Consider the following 24,438-nt stretch of genomic DNA (forward strand, 5'->3'; position numbering starts at 1 on the left):
ATTCACCAGCCGGGTCGGCAATAAAGTAACGAATGAATCAAAGTGCCAATGTGCAGTGACCTGAGCAAGTCTTCTTGTCGCCCACCTCCACCAGGCTCCACCCTCCCTGTGTGCACCTGCCCACCCGGATACACAGGGAACGGTTACGGGCCGACTGGCTGCACCGAGACCAGCAACATCTGTCAGACCAACAACCCCTGTGTCCATGGACAGTGTGTAGTGAGTGTGTGTGTGTGTGTGTGTGTGTGTGTGTGTGTGTGTGTGAGTGTGTGTGTGTGAGTGAGTGAGTGTGTGGTGAGTGTGTGAGTGTGTGTGTGAGTGTGAGTGTGTGTGTGAGTGTGTGTGTGAGTGTGTGTGTGTGAGTGTGTCTGTCTGTGTGTGTGTGTGTCTGTGTGTGTGTGTGTGTGTGTGTGTGAGTGTGTGTGAGTGTGTGTGTGTGAGTGTGTGTGTGAGTGTGTGTGTGTGTGTGTGTGTGTGTGTGTGTGTGTGTGTGTGTGAGTGTGTGTGTGTGTGTGTGTGTGTGTGTGAGTGTGTGTGTGAGTGTGTGTGTGTGTGTGTGTGTGTGTGTGTGTGTGTGAGAGTGTGTGTGTGTGTGTGTGTGTGTGTGTGTGTGTGTGTGTGTGTGTGTGTGTGTGTGTGTGTGTGTGTGTGTGTGAGTGTGTGTGTGAGTGTGTGTGTGTGTGTGTGAGTGTGTGTGTGAGTGTGTGTGTGAGTGTGTGTGTGTGTGTGTGTGTGTGTGTGTGTGTGTGAGTGTGTGTGTGTGTGTGTGTGTGAGTGTGTGTGTGAGTGTGTGTGTGTGTGTCTGTCTGTGTGAGTGTGTGTGTGAGTGTGTGTGTGAGTGTGTGTGTGTGTGTCTGTCTGTGTGAGTGTGTGTGTGAGTGTGTGTGTGAGTGTGTGTGTGTCCAGATTCTCTGCAGCATGTTTAACTTGTAATTTAAAGGATATTTTAAAAGGTTTTTCTCTGGTAAACAAATTCCAGCAAAGGTTTCCAGTTTAGTTTCACAGCAGACGACTGGATGTACGAATCTAAAATGTAACTGGATGGAAAAGAGACAACAGTTGCTCTGGTTCACATTCATTTCTGTTGGTGAAACCTCGGCCAGAGTCTTTGAAAGTCCCCGAGGACCCGGAGTTGGTAACATCACATTCATGATGTGCGTTGTGACTGTCATCTCAGGGCACCACCTCAGCTCCCGGCTACATCTGCAACTGCATCTCCGGCTGGCAGGGAGTCAACTGTGACCAGAACACCGACGAGTGCTCCAGCAACCCCTGTCGGAACGGAGGAACCTGCACCGACGGAGTCAACGGGTTCACATGCACCTGCACCGCCCAGTGGACCGGCCCGGTCTGCCAGACCGCACAGCAAGGTACAGCAGGACGGGAGGACGGGGAGGGACCGGGTGGAGTTAGTGTTCGAGACGGGTGGATAACGGCCCCCAAAAGAGAAAATATCCAGTGAGCTGCAGTTCTCTGTGCCTCGTTGATGCCAGAGGTCAGAGGTCAGAGGTCAGAGGTCAGAGGAGAATGGTCAGACCGGTTGGAGATGATAGAAAGGAAACAATATGTCCAATAAGCACTCGTTCCAATACTCGTTCTAGCGCTCGTTATATGTATGTACATATATATATATGTACATATGTATATATATATATATATATATATATACATATGTACATATATATATATGTATATATACATGGATGTAGATGTGGTGACCGTGGAGGCCGTTGGAGTCCAGTGAACTCATCGTCATGTTCCAGAAACCAGTTTGAGATGATTTGATCTTTGTGACGTGGTGCGTTATCCTGCTGGAAGCAGCCATCAGAAGACGGTCCACTGAGGACATTAAGGGACGGACACGGTCAGCAGCAATACTCAGGTAGGCTGTGGTGTTTAAATGATGCTCAGCTGGTACGAAGGACCCAAAGTGGGACAAGAAAAAGCTAGAGATGGTTGTTGGTGAAAATCCCAGTAGATCATCAGTTAGTTAGTTAGTTACTCAGACCAGCCCGTCTGGCTCCAACAACCTGCCACCTTCAAATCACTGAAATCACCTTTCTTCCTGTTCTGATGCTCCGTTTGACCTTCATCAGCTCGTGTCTTCATGCCTCAATGCATTGAGCTGCTGCCTTGTGATTGGCTGATCAGATATGTGCGTTAACGAGCAGTTGAACAGGTGTACCTAATAAAGTGGCCGGTGAGTGTATCTGTATATACTGGGTTTAATTTGCAGCAGGTGTGATGAGTGTTCTTGTTGCAGAGTGTGGAGGTGTTCTGACGGGTCCGGCCGGCTCCTTCAGTTTTCCCAACACGCCGGGTCACGACCAGTACGACCACCAGGCCAGCTGTGCCTGGGTGATCCGCACCGACCCAGATCAGGTCAGCGGCTCACTGCTTCTCCTGTCACTTACGTTCTACCTGTTCTCGGGTTGTTGAATGCGACCAACAGGAAGTGACACCAAAACAACAAGCGAAGAGAGAAATTGAGCATCGTCAGCATGAATGAATTCGATTCCTGTTAAATGAGAGGATGAAGCCTGTAGTTCTCGTCTCTCTCTTCAGATCCTGAGGATCACGTTTCCCTTCTTTCACCTGGAGAGCAGCGCCAACTGCAACTACGACTTCCTCCAGATCCACGACGGGGACAGCGCCTCCGCCTTCATGATCGGGAAATACTGTGGCCAAAATAACCCGCAGGAGCTCTTCAGCTCCCACAACTCTCTGTACTTTTGGTTCCGCTCCGACCAGACGGTCAACGGGGACGGCTTCACGGTCACCTGGCAGTCTCAGGTCCCAGGTAGGTCCAGAAGAGTCGTCTCGAGTGTTCATCAACAAAACGGTCACGATGCTCACAATGAAGAGAAGTTTCGAAAGAGCACACCTCACTGTTACAAACAGAAACAATCTTCTCAAGGACCTTTTTCCTTTGTTCACCTCAGTGTGTGGAGGAGAACTAACAGCCCCCTACGGCAGCATTAACTCACCTGGTTACCCTGGAAACTACCCGCCCAGTCGGGACTGCTACTGGAGGCTGGCGGTGCAGCCCGGCCTCCTCATCACCTTCGCATTCGGGACTCTGAGTCTGGAACAGCATCCTGACTGCAACTACGACTTCCTGGAGGTGATAAACACAACACATCCCAGTGTCCTTTCAAAATAAGATAAGAACACTGAAATATTCCCAACGCAGCGATCGGTCCAGACGGTTCAGGGTTTAAATTACAAACATCATGAATTTCTCACAGCTGGAGCATTAAACTGAGGCTGCAGTTAGATGTGTCTCTCTTCCATCCTTCCCTCAGTACTCTAACATGTCAGGACTCTCACTGTGTAGTACAGGAAGCAGTGTTGTTTCAAATCACACCACTGACAGGAAATGACCTCATCATGTGATGTGTTCACATCACCCTCTAAAATATCTGCAGCTTTAATTATTTTACCCAGAATTCAGTGTGTTTTTGTGTTTTCTGTTTAACACTCAATAAACACACCGATTCTTCTGTCCAGCAGCAGCAGTGGAGAAGAAACACTTTGTGTTCAGGAACAGCTGCAGCTTCCTCACACGCTTTTAATTTGAAAATCCTTAACATCGGAGGCCCCGCCCCTTCCTCTACAGAACCGAGATTGCGACCGTTTAGGGTGGAAAGTGTCCCAAGTTTCACACTTCTTTGCTGCAGCGTTGTGAGAGCATCTTGTAGTGTACTGCATGTGTCTGTACTGACTGTGTGAACGCACTACGGTGGCCCTGAGGGTCAAACGCAAAAACACTTCACTAAATACAAAAACAGTCCACGGATCGGAGGCGACACACGTTTGTGAATGGACCGAACCCAAATCATCCTGACAGTAATACTGGTTCGTAGCTGCAGGTACATCGTTACCACGGTAACCCATGCAGATAGGTGTGTGATGTCAGGACACGCAGAGCAGACAGTCGCTCCTGAAGGTGCGATTTGAGAAGAAAGTGGGATTTGCCTGCAGTCTGAACAAAGAGTGTTGAAAACATGACATATCAGCTGTTCTTGCTGTGAACCGGCCTCACAGCTCCCGCTGCTCTTTGTCTCGTGTGTCTGAACGTCGTAGATCCGGGACGGTCTCCTGCCCGAAGACCCGGTTCTGGGGAAGTACTGCAGCACTGCGTCCCCGCCCCCCCTGCAGACCACCGGCCCGGCCGCGTGGCTCCACTTCCACTCTGACTTCAGCGTCTCCGACCGAGGCTTCCACGTCACATACACAACATCACCAAGTAAGAAACCTCCGAGGCCGGCGAGGAGCTTTTATATGAGAGGAAGTGAAGCAGCTGTTCAGGCTGGACACGCCTTTATTCTACCCACTTCATGACATCACCGTCACCTGCATTAACTCTGTTTGGATTTATGTCCTCAGTCACCTCTGTACATGATGCTAGAGGTGTTCAGTTGTAGTCCAGGACAGCCTCAGAAGGCATTCTGGGTAATGCTCTATGTTTCCGTATGTTTCAATTGGTGTGATCTATTTTGTTTATGGGACATATTAAAACCTATTTTCTGATCATGTAACAGGTGTAACAGGTGTTGAGCCGGTCCCGTGCTGCCACCTTGTTTCCTGGGTTGCAGTGCTCGGCCCTTCACAGCACCGTTACATCACATGTTCTTCCTGACAGCATTCAGTGCTGCTGAATAAGAGCTGGAATCTTTTTCACAAAGCTCCCAATGAACAACTCTCCTTTATCTTGTTCTTTAATGTCTGTGTAGCCTTCAAAACTCAACAAAATGTCAAAATGTAATTCTAAATAAGTTTCCTGCCCCTTTGAATACGTCAGTGGAACAGTTGTTTCCTGTCCAGTCATCATCCTGCTGTATGTGATGGTCCTCACAGGAGCTGATGACTGCGCTGTGTTTGGTCTCAGGTGACCCAGGCTGCGGTGGAACCTTCACAGCCAGTGAGGGCATCATCATCTCCCCCAACTGGCCCAACAACTACGCCCACGACCGCCAGTGCATCTACTTGATCCGGTTGCCTGCGGGTGAGAAGGTGTCCCTCAACTTCACTGACATCGACCTGGAGACCCACAGCAGCTGCACGTTTGACTATGTGGAGGTAAGACGTCTTTATGACCCACAAATAATAAATAATAATAATTCCTTAAAGTTCATGAATAACACTGAACACTGCAACCTCTTCTCTTACAAACTCTACAGCACATTGACAACTCAATAATTTCCTCTTTCAAAAACACTTCCAGTCTCCTCCTCCTCTTTAATGTCGACATTTTCATTCAGTTTTACGGCTTTTTGGTAAATTTATTTCATATTTTTAGTGAACAAAACCTGAAATATCTGAGTCCAGCTTTCATCAGTGAAATGTTTGTCATGCATTTCAAATATTTTGAGGCTACAGGTGTTGCCACTTGTATTATGTACACTCACCATGATTATACAACAAGTAGATCTGACTGGTCAACTGAGCATTTGGAACAAATCACCATGACAACACACCCTGATCATCACTACAAATATCACTCCACCTCCTCAATGAGAACATATAATTAAAATAGAGTTTCATATAACATGTAATATAATGTAGTTTCTACTTGTTCTAGATCTATTAAATGACCCATTTGGTGAAGTCGGGTCTCTTTTGGTCCTTTTTGGTCGCTCCGAGCACCCGTACCGTAACACCACGGATAGTCACGCACTTACAGTCCCAGGACTCCGTCTGACTGTCTGAAATAAGCAACAACGTGGTAGAAGGAAGTCGCAGTGTGGAGATGAGGATGAATGTTCTCCCTGCTTCCTCCCTCATCCTCCTCATCCTGTGTTTCCAGGTTCGTGATGGGAGCAGGGAGACGGACCCTCTGATAGGGAGGTACTGTGGGAGCTCCCTACCCGCTGCCATCCTGTCCTCCTCCAACTCACTCTGGATCCGCTTCAGGTCCGACAGCTCAGTCAGTCGAGCTGGTTTCAGGGCCGTCTACACTGTCGGTGAGGTTTCACACACGTCACGTGACACCATGCTTGTGTCACATGGTCGGTTATGTTTTGTCATGTGTTGTACCTGTTCAGGGAAATTATGCCTTTTTACAGTTGGCAGCTCATGAAAAGGATGAAAAACTCACTGTTCAGAAAGTACATGAAGATAAGATGCATAAAAACATGTTGAGTATGTTAAACTCTGTGAGGTAGGATTATTACAGGAGCAATGAAATGATACAGAGACTCAATGAGACAGATGGTTTAAAGATTCAGTACCGGTTCCCCCTAGAACAACTAGAACCCTTCTGTGTCTGCAGCCTGCGGAGGCACCTTATCTGGGACCGGCCAGTTCCAGTCTCCCTACCACCCCAACGCCTACCCCCACAACAAGGTCTGCCAGTGGATCATTAACCAGCCGGAGGGATATGTGGTCACCCTTAACTTCCTGTCCTTCGACGTCGAGGGAGGCTCCTGCCACTTTGACTTCGTTGAGGTAAATTACAGTTCAACCACTTCACACATATTTATACTATAAATAAATATAAAAACTGATCAAACGATATAAAATCTGATGAGGAGTCATATCTACAACAGTCTGATCTTCTTTTGGAGCTGTTCCTCGTGGATTTGTTCATTATCCTGTTTGAAGGTTTAGAGATGAGCTCCTGGTGTCTTCAGGCTCTGTGATATCTGAGGTGGTGTCAGCTTCTTCTATAGAGCTGTCTCTGGCGTCCTACAGTCTCTGGGACCGAACACCTGTCAGTCCAGAGCACTATCACTGTCCTGTTTCACCTCCTTCGACCCTGACCAACTGTGCGTGTACTTTTCACGCTCGATTGCGTCACAGTGCCACGCCGTCCTCTAGTGGACCGACAGGTGAATTGCACCCTTTGGTGTTGCTGGTTCATCAGCAAGCTAAAGTTTAGATAGAAAAGTTGTTAACTGCAGGTTCTGTCAGGACATTTTGGGGTGTTGTTGGCACCTAATCTGAAACTCCAGATTCTAAATGTATGGATTTAATATTGTAATAAATGTGCTTCGTGTTTTCCATGTGACAGATCCGTGTTTTTATTTATCTAGATTATGAAAAGATTTGTAATAAATCCGTTTGGGACAGTTTCACAGAGGATCCAGTCCTGTCCCAGTCCTTTCATGTCGTGTCCTTTTGCCAGGTGAGGGACGGGTCCACGCTGAGCTCTCCTCTGCTGGGGACGTTCTGTGGTGCTGAGGTTCCCCCGCTGCTCCAGTCCTCTCAGAGGTCCATGTACGTCCGCTTCAGGACCGACTCCTCCATCAGCAACCTCGGCTTCGAAGCAGCCTACGGCTCTGCTTTACAGGGTGAGAGAGGCGTTATTACATCATTTACTTGTGTTCAGAAACTCTACCTACTACTTTTAACAAATAAATCAAATTCATTTCATCTTTTAAACTTCTATCTTTAGCTGATTTTAAGCTTTGTGAAGGTCTGTTGGTCTCTCTTGATGTGTTTCCTCTGTGCCAGGCTGCGGTGACACCCTCACCAGTCCTTCAGGCTCCATCACCAGCCCCGGCCACCCCACCAGCTATCCACACGGGGCCAATTGTACCTGGTCCATAGCTGTTGCCCCCGGCTACCTGATCCGGCTCTCGTTTGACTCCTTCAACCTGGAATACCATATTAACTGCAACTATGATTACCTGGAGGTGTATGACAATGGCACTGTGCAGACTGGGAACAAGGTCGGCAGGTACACACACACACACACACACACACACACACACACACACACACACACACACACACACACTGTGATTTGTCTGTTTGTGAAGCTGCAGGTCTCATCAGCCTCTAGAGTTTCCTCTACATATGACATCCTTCATTATGGTCTCTCCCTCTGTAATGACTATAAATACTGTATTATTCATTTGAAGAAGGATCAACAGTCTGCAGTGTTCACGACCTTCTGGCTCCACATCTTAAACATTAGGGACACGTTCCAGATCAAAGAAAGTGTGTGAGAAGCATTGAGACCAACCGGCTGTAGGTTTATTCTGTTGGGACGATTCCTTCACTCAACATACAGATAAACATACATCTATCAGTATATCCACAGTGTGTGTTGTGGTTGTTACGTGCAGGTACTGTGGCCATTCAATGCCTCCGTCCATCACGAGCACTGACAACCAGCTGACCCTGCTGTTTGTGACCGACTCCAGTCTGTCCACTGAAGGCTTCTCTGCCAACTACGTCTCCTTCAACGCCACCACAGGTACACAACAGACTGCTTCTCAGGTTCTACCGAACCGGTTTGAGACCGCTGAGGAACTTTCATTAAAGAAGACCTCACTTGATGGAAGCATCAACGTAATAAAACACCTTGTAGACATGAATGAGAATATTTAGGTTAATATTAACTGTCTGATAGCTGTCAAAAATGTTATCGTTTTATAAAAATATCTGCTCATTTTGAATTTGGTGGCAGCAACACGTCTCAGATGTTGGGACAGGGTCAACAAAAGACTGGAAAAGTTGTGTAGCGCTAAAAAAAAATACAACACCTGGTGGAACATCTGTCAACTAATCAGGTTACCATGGCAACAGATCGGTAACATGATTGGGTATAAAAATATGATTTCAGAGAGGCGGAGTCTCAGCAGTGAAGATGGGGAGAGGTTCACCACTCTGAAAGACTGTGTTGGAAAATAGTTCAACAATCTCAGAATAATGTTCCTCAACGTAAAACTACAAAGAATTAGTGGATTTCATCGTCTACGGTTCATAATATCATTAAAAGATTCAGAGAATCTGGAGAAATCTCTGAACACAAGGGACAAGGCTGGAAACCAATATTGGATGGTGGTGATCTTCGGGCCCTCAGGCAGCACTGCATTAAAAACCCACTATTCTGGAGTGGAAATCACTGCATGGGCTCAGGAACACTTGTGAAAACCATCGTCTGTGAACACAGTTCATCGCTGCGTCCACAAATGATGTTAAAACTCTCCAAAGAAGAAACCAGATAGAAACATGATCCAGAAACACCGCCGCCTTCTGTTTTTATTTACATTTTACACATCGTCCCAAATGTTTTGGAAATTAAGTTGTATTTTACTTTTCTGGATCATATTTAAAGTCCTACTGAAGACAACTGATCTGATGAACTGTTGAGAATAAACTTCAAGAATTTAATTCTCTTCAGTCACAGAAAAGTAAATGATGGAAACAGAATCCTTTTTTCTTCTTCTCTGTTTTTCTAAATGGAAGTAAATGACACCACAGATTGAAAAGTAAATTAAATATAAAAAGTTAAAAGGTTATTGTGAGATTCAAAGAGTGTCAGATTTAGTTTTATTGAAGCAAATAAAATGAACTTTTCATGTGGACATCATAAGACCACAGTACTTAGATTAGAGGGTTAATGTTGAGCCTCTGTGTCTTCAGACTGTGGTGAGACCTTCACGTCACCCACCGGGTCCTTCAGTTCACCCAACTACCCCGACTACTACCCCAACAACAGAGACTGCATCTTTAAGATCACCGTGCAGGTCAACATGCAGATCATGCTGAACTTCACCAGTTTCATCCTGGAGGGCTCCGCTCCTTCCTGCAGCTTCGACTTCGTGGAGATCAGGTGAGGAAAGAGTTCAGGTGTTTGGAGAAGAGGGACATTTTTCATCCTTCAACAGTGTGAAATCCAACCGGCCAACGTTACTGAGCAGCACCAGGTACCAGCAGACCCAGTTCACCAGGAAACCCAGCAGCATCCAGAGCTGAAGATGCTCTCCTCTGTCACGGACTGAAAGTCCTCCGAGCTAACGAGCAGGATGAGCAACACTTTGCTCTGCGTTCATCTCGTGTGTTTCTTTGGTCTTCATGATCTACTTTTAGGACTTGTGTGAAGATGGCGGATGTTTGAGTTCCTAATAATCACACAGTCATTCAGCGCTGCATATGTTTATCTGCTGAAACAGCCGCCTGTCAGCCTCACGTCTGACACAGAATCACACCTTGTATTGATTCCTGCTGAGAAAGGTCAACTTCCTGGTGCAGGACGCCATCTTTCCAGGAGAGCAGGAAAAGTAGAAAAGCAGCAGTTACGTGTCTGTGTTGTGAGTTTTGAACGTCCACTGTCCTGTGCAGGGACGGAGGCTATGAGGTGTCCCCTTTGATCGGTAAGTTCTGTGCCGATCAGGGACCTCCGGTCCTGGTATCCCATAGCAACCGTCTGTGGGTTCGATTCCGCTCCGACTCCATGTTCACGCGTCGAGGGTTCTTCGCCCACTGGGATGGAACACAAACCGGTGAGTGCTCCGTGTTCCTGTGACGTTAGTCCTTCCTGTTTTAGACGTGTCGGCAGAGAAGCTTCAGACAGAACCGGCGTGGCCCGGTGCTGCAGCTGCTTCTTCAGAGTCGTGGAGTTTCAGAGGTTCGGATCGTTTCCATCAAACGGTACATGTGGTGTGTACATCCGGTACCACCAGGCAGGTTTACAGGTCTCATCAGGACCGCAGGACTTCAACCATCACGAGGTCATCAAAACAGTCAAATATCATGACGAATTCAGTCAGAGCAGCTTAAAGGTACAGATAGAAGTACAAATACATTAGATGCAAACACAATTAACAAAAATACAAAGAGATTGAAATGTAAAATAAAATCTTATGTAAACACACAGGTAAGCTACAAACACTAAATACACCTTTTTATATCTATACAAATACACAGGTTGTTTTTACATGAAGAAACTGATTAGTATTGCATGTAGCTGATACAAAGTATATTATATGTTGCACATTAGTGATATATATCTATATATATATAGATATATAGATGTATCTAACTCATTTAGTTTGAGTGTTTGTGATATATTTCTAAAGACCCACTTTCCTTTTTAATAACACAAGACACATTCATTTGTCACAATCAGTTTTTCAAAAAAATGATTTCAGTCTTAAATGAATCTGCACACATTTTATGAAATCACAATTCAAATGTAAATGTACAACAATTTTACACTTAACAGCATTTTTTTTCTGTTTAAATGTGAGAATGATTTTCTTTGATTGGAGTCGTCATCGGTCGTCACTGCGGTGCCTCATTTCTTCTCATTTCTCACTCGTCACATCTGATTTCACTCTTTTCTTTTCCCAGGCTGTGGCGGGACGTTGACGACTCCATCCGGAGGCTTCTCCTCCCCCAACTACCCGCTGCCCTACCACCCCAACGTTGAGTGCTACTGGACCATCAGGACCAACCAGGGCAGCCAGCTGCAGCTCTCCTTCTCCGACTTCCACCTGGAGTCCAGCTCCTCCTGCGACTTTGATTACCTGGAAGTGAGTACTCCTCCTCCACACCACGGGTCAGGGTGGAGGACTGTTCACTGGAGCACACACTAAAGTAAACTGTGTATTCAAAGAGGTCGAGGCTCGTTTACAGCAACAACAGTTAATCATGTTTGTTTTCATCACTTAGATTTAATGAAGTCAACAAGGTGATTATTATTTGTTCTGGATTCCTCATCTGAAGTGTTATTGTCAAACCACGTTCCTGTAAATGTTTCACGATAAAAGCCTCGAGCCTTTGACTCCAACATACCGAACTCTCCAGAAGTAAAAACCTGAGACAGCGCTGGAAACTCTGCTGACAGTTGGAGAATAAAAACTCACTGGGCAGCAAAACAAAACCAGACGGCCTCATGGTGAGGTTTCTTCATGGTTATCGAACAATAGGACACAAAATAAAACCACCTGGGGAGTAAACCAGGGTTTGACTACGTGGAGCATTATGGGATGTTCTTGAGAGCGGCTGCACATTGTGTGCTCAAAAATACAATATGATGATGTTTGTAGAAATAATTAAAGCTTTGAAGGAGAAGAAGATGAAATGCTGTTGACTTGAACAGAACCAACGTGTGTGTGTGTGTGTGTGTGTGTGTGTGTGTGTGTGTGTGTGTGTGTGTGTGTGTGTGTGTGTGTGTGTGTGTGTGTGTGTGTGTGTAGGTGCATGACGGTAACAGCAGCTCTGCTCCTGAGCTGGTGAAGCTGTGTGGTTCTCAGCTTCCCGCCAACATCAACTCCTCCAGCAATCAGCTTTACATCAAACTGCGCACGGACAGCAGCGTCAGCAGGGGAGGGTTCCTGGCATCATACACCACCAGTACGGAAACACACACACACACACACACACACACACACACACACACACACACACACACACACACACACACAGACAGAGACATGCTGGCAGGACGCTGGACAACGTGTGGAGACAGGGTCTCATGTTTTTGTAGCTCAGGAACAGAAACAATCATCTGACGTTCAGAAGAAACTAAAGTAGAAGAACAAGTTCTGACGGTTGAAACACTTTCTGAAGTCGACTTCATGCAGCTTCACTGTTCTGTCCATTTTAATTTCATTTGAAGATGACGATAATAATTCAAAACATCAACGTAACCACAGTGAATTAAAACGTCATGACGTCGTGTCGCTGTTTGTGATGTCAGAGTGCCGCGGCCTCGTCATCTCGGGTCGACAACGAGGAGCGATCGAGTCTCCGAACTTCCCCAACAACTACCCGACCAACTCGCTGTGCAGCTGGACCATCCAGGCCAGCAGCGGCAACGCCGTCAACTACACCTTCACCTCCTTCCAGCTGGAGGCCACCTCCAGCAGCTGCACCTACGACTACGTCAAGGTACGCTACTCGTCACGTCAGCTGATCACCACGCTGCACAACACAGACAGGAAGTTATTTATCTCAACAACGTCAACGTTCATTCCTTCATCATGACCTGTGACGTGGAGGCTCAGTATACCTGGATCACAGGTGCACGCAGCTCCACCCGCAACGGGGTGGAGTTATTGAAGAGAAAGAACCGAGTCCAGTGGTTGTCAACATTTGAACACGTCGTAGATCTTCATCAGACAGACTTCTGTCTGTCCATCTCGGTGTCCTCCATGTTTCCCTTGATCATGTAAACCCTTTGAACTCGTCTCAGGTGTATCAGCTGTCATAAAAACATCAATACATTAACATTTCTCTTTAAAAGTGTTTCCAGCTGCTGCATCTGATGAAATATTATCAAAAAGACTAAAACAGTTCAAATATTTGTTTTGTAAAGTTTTTCTATATTATTATGTATACAAATATATAATTTTGTATATTTTGTATCTGACAGGAACATCTGTAAAATCTGCAGTACAATTAAATATAATGTCTCTAATAACTCACCTTCAAGTTGTCCGTGTTCATAGTATTGTAGTATTATACTTATCATTAGAAAGTAAATATCCACAAACATGTTTGGGTTTTCCTGTGTTGTCTCTGCTCATGTCTCTGTCCCTCTGCCAGCTCTATAACGGGCCGAACGAACAGGCTCCTCTGATTGGTTCGTTCTGTGGCTCCACCCCTCCGCCAGCCAACAGCACCACAAGCTCCGCCCTCACCATGGTGTTCAGATCGGACTCCTCCGTGTCCATGTCGGGCTTCCAGATGATGTGGTACCAGAGCGGTAAGGGGGACGAGTCCGTCGGGTCGGATCGGCAGGACCGGCTCAGGAAGACATCTTTTTACAAATCAAAGTATACAAAGAGTTTAAACAGTTTAAAATGAGCAGAAGCAGCTGTTGATCACCGAAGGCAAGTTTCAACAACACGGCACTTCGATGTGGATCACATGAAACCATTAACAGCATCAAAACATCAGAAAACAACATTTAACAACAATTAAAAGCAGTGATTAAGACTTAGAAATAGCAGAAACAAAACAAGCTAAAAAAAAAAACACGGTGTCAGACACCAGATCTTTCTGTGATGGGCAGGTGACTTTTCATTCAGTGGGAATATTATGTAGCAACCTGTGAACTCTGAGGGAAATATTCAGGACCTGGGACAGTGACACATTCAGGACCTGGGACAGTGACACATTCAGGACCTGGGACAGTGACACATTCAGGACCTGGGACAGTGACACATTCAGGACCTGGGACAGCTCCCCTGAGGAACAGGACTGGGCTATCCCAGCAGGATACCTACAGTACGCTGGACTTACCCAGAGACAATAACTCTAAATCATCTCTGGACAGACGATCTGTCTGAATAATTTATGACTCTGACATCAGAAATGTTTAACGGGTGTAAAACCACGTTGTCTACGTATTCTCTGGTTTCCTGCGTCTCCTTCACAATAAGAGCAGCCTTCTCTCCTGATGTTCATCTGATTAAAACCTTCAGTCGTACTAAAATACACAACAATCACTCCTGTTTCTACTGTCAGGTTTAGTAAATATCATTACAGATGATGAATTGATCTGTTTTCAGTATTTTACACGTTCAAGTAGAAACAGCCAATATTACAGATGTGTCCAGGACACCGTGTTAAACTGCACATTTGAAAGACGCAGTCGTCGCTGCACGTCGTCAGTAGATCAGCTTTGTTTTTAGACACTGAAACCTCCAGTGAATCAGACGCTCTGAGTTGATGCTTTAGTGCGTGTTGTGTGTCCCTGCAGGTTGTGGTGACGACCTCTCTGGCCCCAACGGCAGCTTCAGCAGCCCCGGCTACCCCAACAGATACCCTGAGAACACAGAGTGTATCTGGTACATCAGCACGTCAACCGGCAGCAGCATCACCCTCACCATCCAGGAGTTCGACGTGGAGTTCCACCAGGACTGCAACTACGACGTGCTGGAGGTAAGAAGTCTCTGTTTGTCAGCACAGATCATATCAGCTGTGTTTCACTGACTGTGTCATCACGGTGGCTTTTATAAACTCAGCAGCTGGTGTCTCTGGTTCAGGAAATCACATGGAAGTCTTCTTCAAGCTGAACTCCATCTGAGCAGATTTTAGAGAAGAGAAAAAGATGTGACTCATCTGAAATCACAGACTGGATATAAAAGAGTTCGTAGCTTCAGGTCTGTAAAATGGTTCTGATCCAGAAGTGTCTTCAGCTGCAATACCAGCGAGTGCCACTAGAGGTCGGCTCCAAAAAGCCTCCGGCTCCATAGACTCCCGTGTCATCATTATCTCTATCAAGCAGCCAGCAGTGTTGGTGGAGGTGTTTCAGTGTAAAACAGAATAAGATGAACATCTTTGCGGTTCTGATTTGTCCTCGAGGTGTACGGCGGTCCGGACCTGTCGGCCCCTCGGCTGACTCAGCTCTGCAGCACCACCTCCAGCCCGATACACGTCTCCAGCACCGGCAACCTGCTCACGGTGCGCTTCAAGTCGGACGCCTACGTCAGCGGTCGAGGGTTCACTGCAGGCTGGACCGAAGTGCCAGGAGGTGGGTCGGCGTCCGTGACGGGACAAGTCTCTGCAGTCAGAGTGTGACGGGAGTACCGAGGAGCATCATCAGGGACAGTGATGACACGGCGTCGTGTCCTCACCAGAACGTCAGAGGTCCTCTCTCAGTAACCGTGTGTGTTCCTGCAGGCTGCGGAGGTCCGGTCACCGCTCCGTCAGGGGAGATCCACTCCCCCTCCTATCCCAGCAGCTACCCCAACAACGTGGACTGCTCCTGGGTCATCAGCGTGGATCCCAACCATCGAGTCCTGCTCAACTTCAGCGACCTGGACATCGAGTATCACAGCAACTGCAACTGGGACTACGTGGCTGTGAGTTCTGTTTATTTGAACATGTTGGTGAATGTACGCTGCTTCACTAACAGCAGGTCACACGTCAATTCGGTTTTATTTGTTGCTGGAAGTCATTTAGTCTTCGTTCTCTCCCTGAAATATGTCGGATTGTGACGTGCAGTTGTAACACCAACAGTTATTTCATCACTTCCTCCCTGATCCCACATGGTGGCCGTCAGGGCTGCAAACAGGCACATTTTACAGAGAAGTACACGTTTTGGCCGAGACTATTTTTTGTTTAGTACTTAAAATCATATGGTTACTTTTAGATTAAATTGTAGTTTCTCAGGCAAGATGTAATACATGTTTGCCATTCTAGTTTTAAAGCATAATGCTGATACAGCTCATTAAACCATGGCTGAAGGGGGGTTGTAACCAAAAGCATTACAACCATCCCCTTACATAAAATGATCATCTTTATTTGAAGGGTTTTACAGAGGGTCTCAGTGGTGGAGATACTTTCTGAGTAGCGTCTGCAATGTTTTAGAAAACAAATATGATGAAGTGAAAAAGAAGAGACAGATCAGAGCTGCAAGAGCATGTGATCTGCTATATATCACTGAGCAGGTAAAAGTACACACACACACACACACACACACACACACACACACACACACACACACACACACACACACACACACAGAGAGGTGTGTCTCAGAGGTTTGAATTGGTGCCTTTTGTAGTAAACAAATGTGTGTAGTTTGAATAATAGTTTCCATTTTAAAAGTGAAGTGAGTCACAGACACGTTACAGCCACACTGTCTCCTCAACGACTTTTTATTTACTTTAATATTTTTGTTGACAAAATGAACCAGTCCCTCAAGGAGATCATCAGATCAGAGTCATAATTATTAGAATTATTCTAATTATTGCAGATTCAAACAATCTGTTTAAAGGCATGACAGCAAAAAGTCCCTTCTTCCCTGGTTCAGCGTCAGCAGCTCTTCATCGTCTCTCCTCCTCATCATCGAAGCCCAGATCAGACCGGCTGACTGACGGGGTTCATGGCACACCAGGTCTGGTCAGGAGGATTAGTTGTCAAATTAGTGCAGTTCCTTTTAGTGAATACAGCATGTGATGAATGAATCATTATAAAGCATTTCAAACTTTTTTACAGCAGATATATTCAATATATTGAATATATTTGATATATTTAATATATTCGATATTACAGTCATCATTTGATTTGACTTTGGTTTTAGAAATTCTGAAAATAAAAATAATATTTCTGTGATGAGAAGTATGATTATCATAAAGGATATTATAATAGGAAGTGATTACGTATGATTTATTTCTATTTATCTTTATTAGTTTGGAAAATAAAGGAAAATGAATTGCTTTTTTCCTGGATTTGCAATTTTACTGCCAAAAGAAAATCACTAAAAACTCCACAAAGTCAAAAAAAAAGTGAAAACTTGCCACAAAAACAAACATCGTTAATTCACAATCACAGAAGTGTCGGCGGGGCTGATGAACGCTGGTTCATAGCGAGTCTCTGGCCAAACTCACCGGGATCGAATGGGATGAGCTGGCTGACAGGAAGTTAAAACTCACCTGCACATCACCAGGAACCTGCTTTACAACCACAGCATCAGAGTTGTTATGGAAACTGTCTTTAACACGAAGGATTGTACAATCTGGAAACAGTCAGCAGGCATTTCCTCCAAATGTCCCAAAGTACAGAAACACAAGTTATTTTTATGAAATGGGGAACAAAGAAACTTATTTCTCTCCGTCAGTTTTACATTATGATATGATGGTTAAAATGTTAGGTGTGGTGGAAATTAATGTATTTCCTTGTGAGAAATCAAAAGTATCTCAAGCTCGCTGTCATTTGAGTATTTATTACACAATGAAATATGGTAAATTATAAGAGCGTACAAATCGTCAAACATGAGCCAAGCGAGTACATCAGATTTAAACAGAGTCACAGGACACTTATTCAGCTGAATAGTTTTGGAGAGTTTCTACACTCGGAGAGTCCAGAAAGTCTGACCCCTCCTTGTGAGGAGAGCGGCCTTATATCTTCATCAGGAGGCGCCCTCTTCTTCACCCCTCAGGGCGCTCAGCATATACATCGGTCATCGGTCATCTGCACATATGGACCGTGGATTCTAGTTGAGAAAGGTCATGTGTCCCCCGGGGTAGAAAAACACTGCTGGACACAAACACGGATTGATTACATAGAAGGGACATGTGGGTTGGATATACCCGTTTCCCCTTCAAGAACACACTGTAGATACAAGGACCTAGGGTCAGCTACAGATCAGTTATATAGGGGCAATTTTCCTCTGACATTAGGAACGTATCACAGGACACTAAATATACAAATGTATATATAATATACTATTTATAATATACAAATGTACATATGAAATACTATTTATAATATACAAATGTATATATAATATACTATTTATAATATACAAATGTACATATGATATACTATTTAGAATATACAAATGTATATATAATATACTAAATATAATATACAAATGTACATTATATACTATTTATAATATACAAATGTACATATGATATACTATTTATAATATACAAATGTACATATGATATACTATTTAGAATATACAAATGTATATATAATATACTAAATATAATATACAAATGTACATTATATACTATTTATAATATACAAATGTACATATGATATACTATTTATAATATACAAATGTACATATGATATACTATTTATAATATACAAATGTATATATAATATACTATATATAATATACAAATGTACATATGGCATACTATTTATAATATACAAATGTATATATAATATACAACATATAATATACAAATGTACATATGATATACTATTTATAATATACAAATGTATATATAATATACTATATATAATATACAAATGTACATATGGCATACTATTTATAATATACAAATGTATATATAATATACAACATATAATATACAAATGTACATATAATATACTATTTATAATATACAAATGTACATATGATATACTATATATAATATACAAATGTATATATAATATACAACATATAATATACAAATGTACATATGATATACTATTTATAATATACAAATGTATATATAATATACTATATATAATATACAAATGTACATATAATATACTATTTATAATATACAAATGTACATATGATATACTATATATAATATACAAATGTATATATAATATACAACATATAATATACAAATGTATATATAATATACAACATATAATATACAAATGTACATATGATATACTATATATAATATACAAATGTATATATAATATACAACATATAATATACAAATGTACATATGATATACTATTTATAATATACAAATGTATATATAATATACAACATATAATATACAAATGTACATATGATATACTATTTATAATATACAAATGTATATATAATATACTATATATAATATACAAATGTACATATGATATACTATTTATAATATACAAATGTATATATAATATACTATATATAATATATGAATGTATATATAAGCAAATCAATAAATGATAAAGCTGAAGTGATCAGCAGGACCTTTAGTCTCCGCTGTGTCTCACCTGTTCGTCTGTGTCTCTGTCTGTCTGTCCATCCATCCATCCAACTGTCTCTGTCTCTCTGTCTCTGTCTGTCTGTCCATCCGTCTGTCCATATGTCCGTCTGTCCGTCTGCAGGTCCACGACGGTCCGACCTCGTCCTCTCCGCTGCTCGTCCGTGTGTGCGGCACCGTTCCTCCCTCCATCACCTCCACCCAGAACACCATGTATGTTCGCTTCAGGTCCGACTCCAGCCGCAGACACCGCGGCTTCAGTGCCCGTTTCTCCGAAGGTGGGTCTTCTAAAACCTCTTCGTTTCATGGAGCTCATTTCCTGAACAAACAAACAAACTAACTAACTAACAGACAGACAAATGTGTTCACAACCAGATGGTTTGGAAACAGCCCTGTGATATGTGATAATAACTCAGCTGTAGTTAGAACCACTAATACGTTGTTATTATTATTATTATTATTATTTTCCTACATAATGGGATGTAAGTTCAGCTCTATGGTGGAGACACTACAGAGGTCAGATGGGATTAAAAGACAGTCTGATACAGGACGAGGGCATCACACATGACTGGAGAGCAACGGAACAAACTCTGTGAACATGATGTTAATAGTACAGTTAATAAAAACTCCAGACAGAATGTTTGATCGTAAACAGAGCGGCAGGTTGTCCCACCGTTATGTTCTTATTCCATTTACAGATTATTGTAGTGATTCACATAAACTCACCACCTGTCTTCATACTGTCACTCTGGCAGGAAGTAAAACTCTGGTCAACATCAACCTTCATTCTTCAGGTCTCCACCTGTCCACTTGTCCACCTGTCCACTTGTCCACCTGTGCACCTGTCCACTTGTCCACCTGTTCACCTGTCTACCTGTCCACCTGTCCACCTGTTCACCTGTCTACCTGTCCACCTGTCCACTTGTCCACCTGTCCACCTGTGCACCTGTCCACCTGTCCACCTGTACACCTGTTCACCTGTTCACCTGTCCACCTGTCCACCTGTTCACCTGTCCACCTGTCCAGTGTGTCCACCTGTCCAGTACGTTCACCTGTCCACCTGTCCAGCGTGTCCACCTGTCCAGTGCGTTCACCTGTTCACCTGTCCACCTGTCCAGTGTGTCCACCTGTCCAGTGCGTTCACCTGTCCACCTGTCCACCTGTTCACCTGTTCACCTGTCCACCTGTCCAGTGTGTCCACCTGTCCAGTGCGTTCACCTGTTCACCTGTCCACCTGTCCAGTGTGTCCACCTGTCCAGTGCGTTCACCTGTTCACCTGTCCACCTGTCCAGCGTGTCCACCTGTCCAGTGCGTTCACCTGTCCAGCGTGTCCACCTGTCCAGTGCGTTCACCTGTTCACCTGTCCACCTGTCCAGTGTGTCCACCTGTCCAGTGCGTTCACCTGTCCACCTGTCCACCTGGCGGTCTATGACGTTGTCCTGTAACTGTTTCACGCTGTTCAACAGCGTGCGGCGCGACCATCATGACGGACAACGTGGGCGGGGCCATTTCATCGCCGCGGTACCCGGCACTGTACCCGCCCAATCAGAACTGCAGCTGGATCATCAGAGCACAGGAACCATGTGAGCCGCCTCGGTCACGGCCCTCAGACCCAAAACTCTCTCATCCATGTTCAGACATCACTTCCTGTTAACCACCATCTTCTCTGTCATTGGCCACAGTCAACCATGTGACCCTGTCCTTCACGGACTTTGACCTGGAGAGGATCAACTCCAACTGCTCCCATGATGCCGTGGAGATCCTGGATGGAGACAACTCCCAGGCGCCCCCTATAGGTGACCCTCCTGTACACGTATGTTGTGTTCATGTACCGACTCAGCAGTTTGTTCATGTCGATGTCCCGTTCCGTCCTCAGGCCGTTACTGTGGCGCCGAGGTTCCTCATCCGGTGACGTCCTTCAGCAGCGCTCTGGTGGTCAAATTCCTCTCGGACTCCTCCGTCTCCAGGAAAGGCTTCACAGCCACCTACTCGGCCTCCACCTCCAGTAAGACACACGGCTCCCAGGGCTTTGGTCGTGACAGGAAGTGCAGGAGGCCTGACTTTGTCCTTCCTCCGTCCAGGCTGCGGAGGAGACCTGGTGATGGAGAGCGGTGCGTTCAACAGCCCTAACTACCCGGCAGCGTACCCGCCCAACGTGGAGTGTGTGTGGACCATCAGGAGCTCACCGGGAAACCGGGTCCAGCTCTCATTCATGTGAGTCCACCTGAGCGTCAGGGTTTCACCTTTGTGAAAGATATTTTATTGGTTTTAATTGAATTAAATCAATAATTTCATTGTTCTGGTTGTTCTGGATGAACATCTGAAGTTTTATTGTCTGATTTCAGTCAGAACACGTTCCTGCAGATGTTTCACAGCCTTCTTAAGAAATGAAAAGTTTCTGTCTACAGAAACGCTTCAGGGCTTTTATTTTGGAAGGGATACAGGAAGTGTTGATGGATATGCAGTAACTTTAACAGGGTGAATGGGAGCAGATAAAAACAAGACTTTGAACAGACTTTTGTAATGTAATGTACGTTGATACGTGTCAGAGAGTCAGAGCAGCGTCTAATATTGAAAAGCAGTAACAGACTTGTGTTTGGTTCAGCACGTTTCACCTCCAAGGACACGCTGACTGTCAGAACGACTACCTGGAGGTCAGAGAGGGAAACTCCACCGGACACCTGGTGGGCCGCTTCTGTGGGACCTCCCTCCCCTCCAACTACACCTCTGTGATTGGTCACATCCTGTGGGTGAAGTTTGTGTCTGACGCATCAGTTAGCGGAGCGGGATTCAGAACAACCTTCTCCCACTGTGAGTATCTGAAGACACTTCAGCCGTCTTTACAACAAACAGAACAACGGTTGAACTGATTGATTTCTCTCTACAAATGTTTTTTATATCGCGATAGCGTGTAATGATGTCATACTTTATGTAGCGGAAATGTGTGACGTACGTTTGCAGCTCAGAGAGCAACAAGCTGAGAGACGCTGAGTCATCAGGTTTTCAGCTCAGTGACAGTTTAGTTCACGCACAAGATATTTCTACTCCTCTGGTCTCTGTGTTTCACACCGGGCAGCTCCGCCCCCTTACACACACACACACACACACACACACACACACACACACACACACACACACATACACACACACACACACACACACACACACACACACACACACACACACACACACACACACACACATACACACACACACACACACACACACACACACACACACACACACACACACACACATACACACACACACACACATACACACACACACACACACACACACACATACACACACACATACACACACACACACACACACACATACACACACACATACACACACACACACACATACACTCACACACACTCACTCACACACACACACATACACACACACACACATACACACACACACACACACACACACACTCACTCACACACACACACACACACACACTCACTCACACACACCCTGTGTTCTATCAGAACCAGATTTATTGGACATCTTATTCTGTATTATGAGTCTGGATGTCAGGTGTTGGTTTCTTCTGTTCTCTGATCTCTCTTTGATTCTTCTATCGAACCTTTAAGTCTTGGATGCACTCAGACAGATGTGAGCAGATGTCGGTCACTTCAAACACCAAAATAAGAGGCTTAATTGTAACTTCTATGAATTCAAATCTGCAACAAACTCACGCGTTTTCAACATAGAACTCAAGAGAACTCAGTAGAACCCAGTAGAACTCAGTGGTACTCAATATAACTCAGTAGAACTTAGTAGAACTCAGTAGAACTCAGTGGTACTCAATATAACTCAGTAGAACTTAGTAGAACTCAGTAGAACTCAGTGGTACTCAATATAACTCAGTAGAACTTAGTAGAACTCAGTAGAACTCAGTGGTACTCAATATAACTCAGTAGAACTTAGTAGAACTCAGTAGAACTCAGTGGTACTCAATATAACTCAGTAGAACTTAGTAGAACTCAGTAGAACTCAGTGGTACTCAATATAACTCAGTAGAACTTAGTAGAACTCAGTGGTACTCAATATAACTCAGTAGAACTCAGTAGAACTCAGTGGTACTCAATATAACTCAGTAGAACTTAGTAGAACTCAGTGGTACTCAATATAACTCAGTAGAACTTAGTAGAACTCAGTGGTACTCAATATAACTCAGTAGAACTTAGTAGAACTCAGTAGAACTCAGTGGTACTCAATATAACTCAGTAGAACTTAGTAGAACTCAGTAGAACTCAGTGGTACTCAATATAACTCAGTAGAACTTAGTAGAACTCAGTAGAACTCAGTGGTACTCAATATAACTCAGTAGAACTTAGTAGAACTCAGTAGAATGCAGCTTTATTCAGGAAGGTGACCTGCAGCACACGTTGGTGCTGTAAGCTGTGAACTTCCTGTGTAACATGCTATCTAGTCCCCCCGTGTCCCGTGTGATGGTCCCGTCCTGTAGGCTGTCGTGTTCTCCTCTGTGGGTTCATTCAGATACGTTCAGTAGAACCAAACATAGATGACAAAGAACAGAAGACAAAGGGAGGAACCTCCCGTTGACCTCCGTCCCTGCTCCTCAGTGTACGGTGTGGATGTGACGGGGGAGTTCGGTCAGATCGCGTCGCCCCTGTACCCCAGGACGTATCCCAACAACGCCCACTACCGCTGGACCATCACTGTGGACGGGGACAGCTACGTCCAGATCCAGGTGTTGGACATTGACGTGGAGGATCTGTATGACTGCTTCTACGACCATCTGAAAGTAAGTTGGTCGGGTTGTCTTGTGTTGTTTCATGTGGTAATACCACATCATATTGATCTGTCGGTTGCTTTCAAATGCATCCAGATCAAAGAGATTATTGATCACGTTGCAAATCAAGTGTTTTCCTGTTGATCAGATACCGTAGAAATAAAGAAACATCAGTCAGAGCTTGTATTTACTTCCTGATTCATAACTGCTAAACACAACAGACTGGATATAAGAGTGAACGTAACTGCTGAACAATCTTCATCTGCAATACCAGCGAGTGCCACTAGAGGTCGGCTCCAAAAAGCCTCCGGCTCCATAGACTCCCATTCAACTTCTCTCATCAAATCCAAAGTGAATAAAATGTGTCCATCAGTTATCTCGGTGTTGTTAGCTAAAGTCACTCCTTCTTATTAGTTTTCTGGAGGTCCATCTGAAAATAATCCCTCATTCATTAGAAAAGAAGATTCAAGAAGACCTGTTTTTGGGGGCGTGTCTGTTTGATTGACAGGCCTG

The 24,438-nt window shown here is 44.5% G+C and overlaps 1 protein-coding gene across 1 annotated transcript in view; it reads left to right on the plus strand.

Moving 5' to 3' along the window:
* Positions 1-24,438, plus strand: part of cubn (cubilin (intrinsic factor-cobalamin receptor)) — a 70,492-nt gene that overhangs the window by 12,832 nt on the left and 33,222 nt on the right. The window contains exons 11-38 of the mRNA XM_069151214.1: positions 95-219; positions 1,178-1,370; positions 2,264-2,382; positions 2,566-2,800; positions 2,943-3,124; positions 4,087-4,249; positions 4,892-5,082; positions 5,810-5,966; positions 6,275-6,450; positions 7,130-7,295; positions 7,459-7,684; positions 8,076-8,206; positions 9,379-9,568; positions 10,078-10,238; positions 11,089-11,270; positions 11,937-12,093; positions 12,440-12,630; positions 13,288-13,447; positions 14,447-14,628; positions 15,052-15,220; positions 15,370-15,551; positions 19,276-19,429; positions 20,618-20,734; positions 20,834-20,947; positions 21,028-21,156; positions 21,233-21,365; positions 21,757-21,962; positions 23,756-23,937. Coding sequence (XP_069007315.1) covers positions 95-219; positions 1,178-1,370; positions 2,264-2,382; positions 2,566-2,800; positions 2,943-3,124; positions 4,087-4,249; positions 4,892-5,082; positions 5,810-5,966; positions 6,275-6,450; positions 7,130-7,295; positions 7,459-7,684; positions 8,076-8,206; positions 9,379-9,568; positions 10,078-10,238; positions 11,089-11,270; positions 11,937-12,093; positions 12,440-12,630; positions 13,288-13,447; positions 14,447-14,628; positions 15,052-15,220; positions 15,370-15,551; positions 19,276-19,429; positions 20,618-20,734; positions 20,834-20,947; positions 21,028-21,156; positions 21,233-21,365; positions 21,757-21,962; positions 23,756-23,937 — 4,673 coding nt within the window. The remainder of the gene's footprint in view (positions 1-94; positions 220-1,177; positions 1,371-2,263; positions 2,383-2,565; positions 2,801-2,942; positions 3,125-4,086; positions 4,250-4,891; positions 5,083-5,809; positions 5,967-6,274; positions 6,451-7,129; positions 7,296-7,458; positions 7,685-8,075; positions 8,207-9,378; positions 9,569-10,077; positions 10,239-11,088; positions 11,271-11,936; positions 12,094-12,439; positions 12,631-13,287; positions 13,448-14,446; positions 14,629-15,051; positions 15,221-15,369; positions 15,552-19,275; positions 19,430-20,617; positions 20,735-20,833; positions 20,948-21,027; positions 21,157-21,232; positions 21,366-21,756; positions 21,963-23,755; positions 23,938-24,438) is intronic.

This window comes from Embiotoca jacksoni, unplaced genomic scaffold (genome assembly GCF_022577435.1).
Source record: "Embiotoca jacksoni isolate LCO1_2020_lvr unplaced genomic scaffold, fEmbJac1.0.p SCAF_17, whole genome shotgun sequence".
NCBI lineage: Eukaryota > Metazoa > Chordata > Actinopteri > Embiotocidae > Embiotoca > Embiotoca jacksoni.